Source organism: Eschrichtius robustus, chromosome 17 (genome assembly GCF_028021215.1).
Source record: "Eschrichtius robustus isolate mEscRob2 chromosome 17, mEscRob2.pri, whole genome shotgun sequence".
In the NCBI taxonomy this organism is placed as follows: Eukaryota; Metazoa; Chordata; class Mammalia; order Artiodactyla; family Eschrichtiidae; genus Eschrichtius; species Eschrichtius robustus.
The window spans coordinates 12,810,198-12,823,788 of record NC_090840.1 but is presented as its reverse complement, the minus strand read 5'-3'; the positions used below and the strand labels follow the sequence as shown (position 1 = coordinate 12,823,788).

At 42.0% G+C, this 13,591-nt stretch overlaps 1 protein-coding gene across 10 annotated transcripts in view; it reads right to left on the bottom strand.

Moving 5' to 3' along the window:
- SGK3 (serum/glucocorticoid regulated kinase family member 3) overlaps positions 1-13,591 on the bottom strand; it is a 147,544-nt gene that overhangs the window by 46,284 nt on the left and 87,669 nt on the right. For 6 of the 10 annotated variants that reach the window (XM_068525765.1, XM_068525770.1, XM_068525764.1 and 3 more), the window contains exons 2-3: positions 4,026-4,080; positions 2,467-2,683 (exon numbers count right to left, since the gene is read on the bottom strand). The exons of 3 other annotated variants lie outside the window; for them this stretch is intronic. In XM_068525765.1, coding sequence (XP_068381866.1) covers positions 2,467-2,544 — 78 coding nt within the window. In that variant the 5' untranslated portion in view covers positions 2,545-2,683; positions 4,026-4,080. The remainder of the gene's footprint in view (positions 1-2,466; positions 2,684-4,025; positions 4,081-13,591) is intronic. One more of the 10 variants, XM_068525767.1, reaches the window with a different exon arrangement.

Sequence of the window (13,591 nt, the reverse complement as noted above, 5' to 3'; positions counted from 1 at the left end):
CTAGAACACAGTCCATTTCTCTGTAAAGTCGTTTAAAAGACACACGAAAACTAGAGTATAAAAATATTATTGAATAGTTAACACAGTGTCTATTTTTGTTCCCCAATAGTACACAGACATGCTGAAGCTGGACAGAGTCTGTGCTGGGTGGGGTAGGGTCTATCTGTGTTGAGTAGAACCAAGTTTCCTGAGGACCGGGGACTGTACTGCAGTGATCAGCAACTAACATGTGAACTTAATCCTACTTTTCATTCAACTTCAATTCAACAAATACTTACTGAACGTCCATCTCTGTTCTAGGTATTGGTGAAACAATAGTGAGGGAAGTTCTTGCTTCAAAGAACAAATTCAGGGAAAGCACACATAAATAAACCCAAAGTATGTCAGGTGGTGATAACTGCTATTAAAAAACGAAATAGGGTAAGCAGGACAGAGTGTGAAAGGGGCAGAGCGTGAAGGTGTTACTTTATATAGGGTGGTCAGAAAAACCCTCTCTAACAATAAGGCAACACCTGAGCATCTGAAGGAAGCAAGTGAACAAGGTGATCTGGATAGAGCCTTGGAGAACTCAGGGGACACCTCTGGGGACAGCTGGTAAGAGTGACGCTATAGGCCTCCTCGACCTTTTCACAGAAGACATGGCAATACCTCTACCACGAAAAACAAAAGGACACCTGAGATACCCCACCGCCTGTATTTGCTATGTATGAACTTCCATCAAACTTGGCAGGAGCTAATGCCCTTGAAGGAGAGAATGGTCCAAAGGTAAAAAGTAAGGAGAGGGAAGGAAGGAAAACTTCACACACTCCACTATCTTATGCTAAGTATACCGACCTCTTGTTTACCATCAATATGATGTTTCTAAAACTGGCTTATACGAATGTGGAAGAAATGCTGAAGATATTGCTGCAACATCTGAGGAGAGGCAAATGGCCAGACACACACTGCAATCTCTCTGCTCTGGGCTTCTATGCAGGGTGTGGAGGTATGCTTATTAAGGAAGAGAGAACAGAAGACAGAAGGGCTGTTTCCAGCTCCTTGTCTGAGGCTCTGGGAGAAAACCACCATTGGGGGGCCCCACCCCACCTAGTTAAGAAGGCAGAGTGGGGTGGGTGGTCCAAGGGTTTAGTTTAACTCCTCAGCTTTCCTCAACTCCCATGTGACATGGACCTGAGCTGAAAGTCACTTGTCATGGCACTCAGCTGGCAGGGGCCGGGTGACCCCCTGGTCAGAGGCCAGGGTAGACCACCTGAGTCAGGAGAAGGTGGAGGGTACGCAGAGCCTCAGTGGGGTCTACAGCCATCACGAGCCAAGGGGAAGCTAAGTCAGCAGTCCGTCACCATGACCCTTGTCAAGCCAACAAAGGACAGATCACAAATCAGTTCATCAACTGCAGATGCCAGCAGTGGTTGCCAACAAAATGCCCAGGGCTGGCAGGTCAACCACAGCTGGATGTTTGCCAGACCAGTCACTCTACTCCTGGAATGGTAAAGATCTAGACGATGACAAGAATGCCAAGCCTTCACCAGGCTACCATGAGGTCAGTCATCAACTGAACAAACACTGAAAGGGGACACCTCTCCTGCCACAAACCATGATGCCAAGTTGGAGAAGGAGTGTGTGTTCAAATAAGAGAAAGAGAGCACAATGAAGACAGCCTGGGCATTTTTACTTAAAAGAACTGCTTAAATTTTAGCTCAAACTGTTGAACAGAATTGGGTTAAATGAATTTCTTCACACTGCTCAGTGGGTGGGGCCTTACAAGGAAGGCCAGATCAGTTACAGACACGATAAATGACATTTTTTTCAGGGAGAGGAGGACAGCAGATCTCTGTATATACTAACAAGACTACTGGAACTAAATACAATACATTTCATTACACTAATTAGAAAAGTGACTATTCTCCAAATAGCGGTCACTGGTACACTGACTCAGCCAAATATTCATTGTGCTTATTCTTTATAAAGTCCTACAGTAGATACCATGGTGATAAAAAGTAAAATTAGAAATGGACTTTACCATTATGATGAAAAAAGTAGATAGAATACTCATTTAAAAAATTAAATATTTTTAAAATGGAGATAGAAAATGACAAATGTCTTAAGATACTGTGGAAATTTCAAGACAGTGGTTCTTCACATGGGATCAATGACTTTTGGAGTCCATTGACCCCGAGATGTGATGTGTCACAGAACCACATGTATGCACATTTTCTGGTGAGATGGTCTATCAGACAGTTTCACAAGCTTCTCCAAAGGGAGAGGTAAACAGGCAAAACTCTGCACTAAAAAAGGAAATTGTATTCCATTATAGTACACAGAGAAGACTGTGGAGGATATATCATTTGAAAGATAAGTAAAATCTGCAAAGTCTGGGGAGGCCATTCTAGGTTAAGGAAGAACAGCAGAATTGGAAATATTCTCTATGTTCCATTTTGTTCCATATGCTTTACATTACATACTTACAGTAAACCTCTTCTTTTTCTCTCTGTGTTCATCAGAGCTGGGAATGCTTACACTTGGACAGCTTTCCTTGTAGTCCATGGTATAATCCCTTTGAGTTTACTGCCTCAAAAGGACACCAAAAAGTGAGTCCGAAGAAATAGTCAGCAGAGGACAAACACAATTAGCTAATCCAAAACATAAAACCTCTTGAGGTAATGTTCAAATTCCATCATGCAACCTTAACCAACAGAAAAAAAAAAAAAAAAAAAATTAGCAAAACGATTTAAAAATACCGTGATTTGCCATTCCTTGCTCACAGAACCCATTTTATGCTTATTCTGGCAGGACTTTACTTTTGATCTTAAGTCTCAGCCCAGGTGAGAAACACAGCTTCCGTTATGTCCCTGTCAATAGCTAAGTCACAATCATTTACGTCCCATCTACCTTCTTTTCTACTAAGAAACTCCGGGAGTTTATATACCACGGCTCATACGGACTAAGGGCTAACTCTCAACTAAAAGGACTCTAGTTTGATGGATTTAAGAGCAGGGTTTTTCAAAGGATGGTTTTCAAGCTTTTAGCATCAAGATGAAGAGGTGAATTTTGCTTCAGATTAGGAACCTGTATGCTAAGCTAATTATTTACCCCCCATTTTACAAATGAGGCAACTGTCACACAGACAGGTTAAATGATTTGAACCCAGGCTGTCTAGCTCCAGGGTCCTGACTCTTACCCACTGTGCTAGGCTGCATTTTAACAACTATGGATAATTCTTATGCACTGGACCCCTGGTCAGAGATATTACAGTAGATCTTCATACAAAACAAATCCAATTATGCTAATATTATCATCCCACCCACGGACAAAGGGCTCAAGATGTCACACTGATGTCACCTTTGCTACACACAGCAGCCCACAGTCTCCACTGACACCAAATAATACCTTTTAAAGGGTTAGTCTGCCAGGTTCCCTCGGTGATTAATTTCAGGAAGTCACTCTGATCTAATAGTTGCAAATAAATTATATTCAAGTAATGATTTCAAATATCTATCAGCAGACATCGAATAATCAGGTGTAACGAAATTTAACTGATTACAAAGGTGGTTCCTTTGAGATGATTCAAAGCCTACTTTGTTGGATTTGCCGCTGGAAATGCAGTCAGGAAGGATTTATATGCAGTTAAATTAGTTGTTAGAAAACATGGTCCCCTCCTAAGCTTAGGGTGCAGTATCTGTTACAAGTTAGAGTACCCTAAAACCCCACAAGAGCAGCTTCCCCCCACCCTCCACTAGACCAGGGCACCATCTTGACAAGAGCCTTGTCCTCCAGGCACAGTGCTTTTCTGCTAAACAATCAGAGCAAGTGGAACCCACAGCTCTGCAAAGGCAGATGAGCCCTGCCCAGGAGCCCCAGGACCCACATCAGCGCACGCTTCTCCATCCGCAGCAGACAAGATGGGAGGGTGAAGGCTATGGTGCTACACTATCCACACCCGTCCCTTGAGAACGTGGGATCCAGGGGGTGGTAGGGCCTGCTGGTACTCTATTTACGCACGCGCTTGAAAGCCTACTGTGCCTTACCGTGCGTGGTCCGGAGGAGCAGAACTAAAGGAGAACATCACGCCTCAGGCCTTCCCTATGGAACGGACATTAAGATATGACGTTAAGTGGCATCAGGAATAGACGAGGGAGAAAGACCTGGGGGGGGGAAGGATAAGTTGTCCACACAAGGTGCCCAGGGGACATCTCAGCCCACGTGGACAGCAGGCGGTTAAGTGTAGAGCCCAGCACTCAAGGGGCACACTCAAATCCGGGCCAGAAATACCAGTCTGGCAAGAGTGCTAAATGGTCCCCATTTGCCCTTCCAGATCCAACACCACTCTTCTCCACCCGCCACGGCCCAGAAGGCGGGCCTCTGTGGACCTCACACTGAGGCAGCCTGCCTCCTGCCCTTGCCCTCTGGCTTCTGGTTGGGTTCATCCAACGCGAGGCACTAGCAGGAGATGGAAGGGTAGGAGAAGGTATTTAGTCCTCTTCCTCCCTTTCTAACAGGCAGCAGTTTCTCCTCCCAAGGCCACAGTCCCCACCAGGCGACCCCTCTCCCACAGCTACAGTTAAAGGCCTGGGAGTAGTACGGCTTCCAAACACCGTTAGAAGGGGTGCTTCACCACGCCCTGCTGCTGCTGCTTCTGTCACCTCTGCCCACAACAGCTTAGTAAATAGTCCCTTTGTTCGAGTCCCTTCAATTACTCAAGTGTGTCACGACTGATGCAGTAACTGCTACCAAGAATGACCCCAGGAAACAGACCCTCAAAAATGGGATGCATGTTTGATGCATCCTGATAACCTTCCTATAGAGGGAGGGGAGGGGAAACTGATAATCTGGCACATAGTGATACCAAGATCACTCAAATTCCCTGTCACAGGATGAAGTATAGGTGGTGAGCAAGGTGCTGTAAGTCCAAGTAGATGATGAAAATGTTGACTTCAAAGATTGTGACATGGGCTGCAGCTGCTTCTGATTGTCTTTAAGAATGTGCACAAAGCAAACAAATTGAAAGTTATGAATTCCCAAACAGATGAGTGGAAAATCTATGGCTGTTATAAAGGAGTCCTTTTTTTCTAATAGCTGTTAATCTGATAGGACTAAGGATCAAACCACAGTCTGACGATAAGGGCTGCAGAACCAATTAAACATGCAACCCTGCAAAGTCAAATGATCCTAAATCATGGATGCAGGCACTCGGGCAGATACAAATGAGGCTAAGAATGTTGAACTCCACATTCAGCTGAACATGTCTGCTGAAAGCAGCAATTTACAGCCCTCTGAGAAGACCCAGCCTCCTAACCCACCTCCCATAAAACCCTTTCAAGTTGTTTCACAAGGGGATGCCACTTCTCTTCACCACCTACTCCCACTAACCCCTCATGGCCTCCTAATGGGAATTAAGATGCCAAAAGAGCCCAGAAAGAAGTTCAAAGCCTACTAAGAAGAGACTATCTTTACACCAAAAAATCTGCAGAATCTCAACAATTAAACCAGGAGTTTGAGGAGCACATATAGGAGTACATTCACAGGATGTTAGACCAAGGAGGACTAAATATAAGATTACTGTGGCCCTACACACAGCCACAGATGTATCCCACCAAGCTTTCTCCAGACCTTACCTAAGAGGTACCAGCAGCCATTCACAAGGGTGACTGTCCACTGGGGAAAGAGAAATGCGTAGTCTTTCCAAGGGTTACCGGACACTAGCTCTGAACTGACACTAACCCCAGCAGACCGAAAACATGGTCCACCAGTCAGAGCACCCATCTCACTCCAGAGAAGAGGTGAGAGATAAAGTCAACCCTGGTATCTCATGGTGGGTCCAATGGGAGCACAGGCCCATCCTGCGGTTATTTCCCTAGTCCTAGAATTTTAGTGGAAATAGATACACTTAGTAACTGGCCAAATCCCTGCATTGATTCCCTGTTCTGTCATAAAAGCCATTAGGGAAGACAGGGCTGTGAAGAAGCCCTTGGAACTCTCCCCCGTTTCCCCACAAAGAAAGCAAACCAATAACTATACCCCATCCCTGGAGAAGCTCACAAACCAGTACCACTATCAAACATTTGAAGGATGCAGGGGTGTTGGTTCCTATTACATCCCCGTTTGACATGCCTGTTTACCTAGACCAAAGCCAAAAGACCTTAGAGCATGACTATGGATCACTACAAATTTAATCAGATGGTGATGCCAATCACGCCTGCAATTCCAGATGGGATTATTTTTGCCGGAGAAAATAAGCATAACCCCTGACATCTGGTAAGCAGCTACTGACCTGGCAGAGGGTAAGGGGAACGTAAAATAAGTACTAGAAGAAAAAAGGAATGATTACCAACTTGAGCCAAAAGATTAGCTACAGACGCAGAGACTACAGCAGCTTTGTTTTAGTTTTTTTTCTGTTACGTTACACAAAGCAGTGCCTCCATGTGGGAGCACGAATGAACTGGCTGCAGTGACTAGAGGACCTTGCGTTTCCCCTGAGTTAGGAACAGGAGCTTTACGCCCAAAGTGTGAGTGAATACTAATGGACAGAAAGAGGAAAACTGCGCTGGATATTCTCTATTTTTCTTTTCAGATCCATCTCCACCCTGCTCCACACCCCAGGGCACCAACCTCCAAAGCCTGCACCCCACAGGCTCTCTTGCCCTCTAGCTGCTGGTTGATTTCATCCAGAGAGGCACTGGCAGGACATGGGGTGGAAAGAAAGGGATCAGGAAACATAATTCCTCACCCTGCTCCCTCCTGGGCAGGCTGCTGCTTGGCAGTTGCTGCGTTCCTCTCTGTAAGGCCAAAGCTTCTGTCAGGAGATCCTTTCTCCTTTCTCCTATGACTACAAATTGTACAAATGTACAGTTCTCTACCTCGGGTCCTTGGACACGTTTAAATTCTCTGAGCCTTAGTTTCCTAATCTAGGAAGTGAAGCTAGCAACACTTCATATGGTTGTTTTAAGGATTCGAGATGAGTGTAAAAAACCCAGCGCTGCACAGGCAGTCAATAAACTGAATCAAATACATAACAACTTGTTTCAAATTTGTTTTTATTCCTTCATTCAACAAACACTTAGTAAAACTTTCATTACGCATTAAGCAACAGAAAGACAAAGATAAAATTCTACTTGCAAGGAACTTACCTAATGGGGTTGAATGATAAGCAATATAGAACTTTCAATAGTTGGCTAAGTATGATTTTAGATGTATGCATGGTACACTCTGAGAGCACAGAAAAGGGACACAGATGCAGACTGTCAAGTATCCTCAGTCTCGCTAAAAATAAAGCCAAGCAGGTATGGGAGCAGAAGTTTGAAAGATATCACACTTGTTTGCCTCAATTTTCTCTGGAAAAAGGAGCTACAGTCATAGGTTGGAAATGAATATACTGCTGTGAAGAAAAACGTAGAGAGATTAAATCACTTGCCCTAGCTAGTATCCAGCAAATAGGCGATAGAGCTAGGGTTCAAATCAAATCTGTTCAACTCCAAAATCTATATGTATTAGTTTGCTATACCACACTGTCTCTCCTTAAGAAAGATTTTCCTTTCCTTCAAACTGAATCAAACCGGCAACCTAACAATATTTAACATTTAGTGGCTAAGCAAGATTATAAATCAGACTGTGCTTTACTTGTATTAATCTCATTGCTCCTCACAACAGCCCCACTGAGAGGAAACGAAGGAGAAAATGAAGCATAAAAAGATGAAGTAACCCACTCCAGGTGGTGCAGTCAGGATTTGAACCAGCAGTGGTCCGACTTTAGGACCTTTACCCGTTATACCACACTGCCTCTCCAACATATATATGCTCTAAAGAGTCCTCTGGAAAGCAATGAAGAAGGTTCATAGATGTATTTTTAAGTGGTCAGAAGTAAAATTTTGAAAAAGCAACCCTATTACTGTAAATTTAAGATATATTTATTCAGTAAAACTGAAGCAATTAAAATTCTGCAAAATCATCCAGTGGCCAGGCAGCCCCATAAAACAGAATGAGAAGAGGACTGATACAAGAATCCCACACTAAGAAAGAACAAAAAGCTGTGTTCACGTGGGAATAAAAGTTGGGACTTCTGGGTAGGTTAATAGGTATGCAGGGCTTTTCAAAGAGGAACCAGAAAAGAATTTGCCTTCACTCTGCTGGAGAGTCACAAGATAATCTTGTAGATTGGTTCCCAGGAGCAGCTGGCTTGCCTAGGGGTAGATCACATGGCTCTAAGGAGGCGTAGTTCAGATACTAACCCAGAAAGGAAGAACTAACCTTAACATCCAGCTAATGAATTAACTCAGACAAGTCCAACATAACAAAAAGAAGTGGGTCAGATGAGAATAGAACTTTCAGAAGCCAGCTGGATCTTAGGAGTGAGAGTGCTTAGCAAAGATAATGTAACGGCTAGTAAACATTGTATTTATAGTGGTTCTTGACAAGGGAACATTTGGGAATGCCCAGAGACATTTTTGGTTGTCACAGCTTGGGGGCTGCTAGTGGCTACCTGTCAAGGACGATGCTAAGCATCCTACAGTGCACAGGACGATCCCTACAACAGAAACTTACCTGGCTCAAAACGTCGATACTGCTGAGGCTGAGAAACTAACATTTACTGAGTACTAACACCAGGCACTGTTTTATGTGTTCACACCTAACACATCACTTACTCCTCAGAGAAGTGTCATTATTCCCATTTTACAGATGAAGAAACCTAGGCTATCAGCTCCACATCCTCACACAGCTTTGGGTGGCAGCACTGTGAAGTGAACACGGCTCTGACCCAAGAGCCCAGTGTGAACATGCTGCCTCTCAATTTCCTATGGTACTGCTGCACACACCCCCTTCTTCTAAATCAGCTCTGGAGAAACAAGAGATGAAGGGAAGGGAGCATCAAGTGTCCATCAGCAATTGGGTTATAGAAAGAGAGCCACGCATAGGAAAAGCAGCTTCCAACTCGGCCACCAGGAGGGGTCAGTGCAGCACAGACAGTGTCAGGAGTGCTGCTGAAGACATCACCCATCAACATCTAACCAACAGCTTAGTACAGAGCAGGCTCTGGGGTGGGGGTGGGGGGGTGTCCCATCACAAGGACGATCAAGGGCTAAATTATGAAATAAAGACAATACAAAAAGGGATGCTACCACAAGATTTTTTAAAGCATTAACAGATTTATTTTTTTAATTTGGGGCCTGTAAAAAGTAGAAATATGAAAAAAAAAAAAGATGAAATTTCATGATAGAAAACTGGCCAAATTCATGTTATATTAAAATTTTTTTGATAAATACTGATTAAAATAGATGGATATTAGTTAAGGATTTCTTTTTTTTTTTTTAAAGCATTTTCCCTTTCATCACCATGCCCATCTTTTTGTCCATTGTATGCAATTATTGTCCTGGATCTTGTCCACCTTTGTTTCAGACAGCCAAAAAAAAAAAAAGTTCATAAAAAAGTCAAAAGATTCTTCTGCTTTTCCCTCTAAAATATAAGCAGACACATTCTTAACTCCATTTCCTTCACAATCATGAAGACTGTTTGGTACTGACTAGTGGACCCTACCCAAATTACAAGGTAGATACATTTATACCTATCAGTATCCACTCAACTAATATGGCAGAGAAGGGTCAGTGATTCACATCAAAGCACAAAGGGAAATGAAGAACAATCCTGTTCCAAAAGGAAGGAGCAGGCCTGGAAGAGCTACAGGTTTTCTTCAGCCAGGGGGACAGCTCTGGATGCTGCGTGTTTGGAAACAAGGATCCAGAGGGAGCCGACAGAGACAGTCGAGGAAGAGACAAAAGAAAATCTGTGCACAGACTTCGGGCATGGCATGGGGACTGGTATGAGAAATGGGAGATGGGGACTGACCCAGAGAATAAGAAAAAGAATTGGGGGTGGGATGAGGGCAGGAATTATTCCCTGGGAGGGTACAGGTCAAGCACATAGGTTTCATTTTAAACTATATTAAAAGCACATTCCCAGGACACTCTTACCCCAAGCTAACTGGTTACTTTATTGAAAGTTTACTGTAACAGTATATAATCTGTATCTGTTTATTTCCCCCTCACAGAATACCAGCTCCAAATATATCTGAAATGTTTCAAGAGAAACAAAGCACATCTTTGTCACATCTGTAAATTAAGTTCATTGCAGAAGAGCCGAAAATTCTATTCTAACAGGATCTGCCAATGGAAGATACATAGTAACCTTCCCACACATATCACATGATGAATCAGTTACAACTTTTCCTGTTTTCCTTCCTTACTCCTATATCCTTTCTCCAATTCCCACCCTACCCCTTCTTTGATTTCTCATTCTGTAATCACAAAGCAGTCCTAGTTTTTCGTAGGTTTATTGCATCTCTGACTTGAGACATCTTTTATTTATCCTAATTCTCGATAAAGAAAAGTGATATAAGAATCAGAAATAAAATCTGTGCAAAATATCCAATGGGGAGACACAATACAGAATAGTCTGCACCCAAACAATTGGATAGGACTGTTCCAGAATCTGGACAAAAGTTATGTGAGTCTGTTGGTTTTCTGAAACTGGCTGCATTTTATTAAAGACATTTGAGGAAGGGACTGAGTGAGGAGGTGGAAGTAACTGCTGACAGTCCTTTGTTCTCCAATACTAAAATCAAAACTGCCAGGAGAAACAGGAAGTAAGACCTTCTCTTAAACTTACCGCAACTAACATGCCCCTCTGCTGGTTCCAGAACAACAGGGCAAGGGTGTAACTGCAGCAGCAATGCTCTGCTCTACTCTCCTTGGCCTCCCAAGGTCACCATCTTGGGTTCGCCATCACCAGAACGCCTGCCCTACTTCCGGCTTCCCAAGCTTTTCCACTGAGAGGCACACTACCACGCAGAACACTTGCAAGGATGATTCCCTGGGGGATTGTGACCACTGGCAGAGAGATGGGTGGATGGTTGACTACACGAGGCAAAAGAAAAGTGAAGGCGGGATTCACATGGAACCACCAGTGGCAAAATGCTGCAGGCCACAGGAAGCCTAGGGTAAAGCTGCTTCTGACTGGGGAGGCTGGGAGAATTCAGATTGAGGAGGCATTAAAAAATCCAAAACACAAAAACCTAACCAAAAAAAACCCCACCAAAAAAACAATCACCATCACATTGCACAGAGTCTCTTGTGAGCACCTCCAACCTGGGATCTCTGCTCTGTTCTAACCCCCTTCCAATCCATTCTTCCCACAGCAGACACAGTGATTTTTTTTAAATCACTGTACATCTGATAATTTCACGCCTTTGCTTAAGCTCTTTCCAGAATCATCAATTTCTCCCCCTTTACTAGATCAATTCATTACTATACATACTAATATGCTATAATATCTTAATAAAATTCTCCCTAAAAATACAGATTGATTTATTTAACAGATACTTACACAGTGCTTACCATGTACTACAGATATGTAATTAGTCTATGCCCCAACTTTCATTATTTACATGAATGATCCTATCTGATAACACCCTTAACTAAGGCGTTTTATAAGCAAGGAAAACTCAGGGTAAACACAGGTGTATAACAGGGTGATATGTATAACAGTGTGATAAAGGATACTTTACTTCAAAGCAAATATTTGCTTTCAAGATTCTTCTGACAGTAAAACTTCACTGGTTAGCACATTAGAAGAAATTTCCCAAAGGACAAAATTTACAACCAATTACAAATTCAAATTATCATACACTTTAAATATAAGCTGTAGTATGTTAAAATCCTGACCTTACGTTAGTTGTTGTCAGTAAAGATAATACGCAGAATTTTACCTTAAAGTTTTAACATTTCAAAAATTAGGACTTAATCAAATATGGGTGGAAGATCTAAATAGACATCTCTCCAAAGAAGACATACAGATGGCCAAAAAGCACATGAAAAGATGTTCAACATCACTAATTATTAGAGAAATGTAAATCAAAGCTACAATGAGGTATCACATTACACCGGTCAGAATGTCCATCATCAAAAAATCTACAAACAATAAATGCTGGAGAGGGTGTGGAGAAAAGGGAACCCTCCTACACCGTTGGTGGGAATGTAAATTGGTACAACCATTATGGAGAACAGAACGGAGGTTCCTTAAAAAACTAAATGCAGAACTATCATATGATCCAGCAATCCCACTCCTGGGCATATATCTGGAGAAAACCGTAATTCGAAAAGATACACGCACCCCAATGTTCACTGCAGCACTATTTACAATAGCCAAGACATGGAAGCAACCTAAATGTCCATCAAGAGAGGAGTGGATAAAGAAGATGTGGTACATTTATACAAAGGAATATTACTCAGCCATAAAAAAGAATGAAATAATGCCATTTGCAGCAACATGGATGGACCTAGAGATTGTTATACTGAGTGAAGTAAGTCAGACACAGACAAATATATGATACTGCTTACATGTGGAATCTAAAAATGGTACAAATGAACTTATATACAAAACAGAAATAGAGTCACAGATGTAGAAAACAAGCCTATGGCTACGAGCGGGGAAAGAGAGGGGGGATAAATTGAGAGACTGAGGTTGATATATACACAGTACTATATATATAAAATTGATAACTAATAAGTACCTACAGGGAACTCTACTCATTACTCTGTAATGACCTATATGGGAAAATAATCTGTAAGAGTGGATATATATATATGTATAACTGATTCACTTTGCTGTACACCTGAAACTAACACAACATTGTACATTAACTATACTCCAATAAAAATTATTTTTAAAAACCCACAAAAATTAGGACTTATATACATATATTTTTTCCCTACCAACTCTTTCCGGTCAGAAACTGCAGATTCATCCCAGGAATGGTAAAATAAATTTAGATGATACTTGTAAGAAAATAAATTAGGCTAATGGGTGCCCTAGAATGGGAAAACCCCAGTTGAGGTTTGGGAGGCAAGAGAGAAGAAAAGAGAGAATTAAATTGCAGAAGTGTCTACACAAGTTCCTGAAACAAGTTTTAATCTATTAGAAAAAAATCACAAGTAAAATAAAAGCATTCACTCAACTGGAATATGTGCAAGGGTATGTTTATAATGAAATGAAGCAAAATATATTAAACCAAATGCTGATATAAGACTTAATAAAACTGAAAGCTTCAACAAGAGACAAATTCAAGCATCTTATATCTATCACCTTTCTCTGAAGAGTTAAAAGCTTCTGGCATATATCTTCTCCATATATCCAGAAAATAAATGACAAAAGAAGCACAAACATTTTATTAAACAATGACGGGAAAGAAGGTAAACTATTCTCAACAGATCAGAAAAAGGAAGAGAATGTTCAGTCTTACCAGCTCAGAAAACAAAGGGAGACAGTATTATTCGTGCCTAGAGATGCAGAAAGAAAATAAAGCTTAGGAATAATTCCTCACAAGAAAACCCAAAGCTGCAGATGGCGCCATGAAGTCTGTCTTGTCCTAATGGTTTTCTGAGTGAGTTTATGTATTTTTTTTTAATTAATTAATTTATTTATTTTTTGGCTGCGTTGGGTCTTTGTTGCTGCGCCCGGGCTTTCTCTAGTTGTGGCAAGCGGGGGCTACTCTTTGTTGCGGTGCGCAGGCTTCTCATAGCAGTGGCTTCTCTTGTTGCGGAGCGCA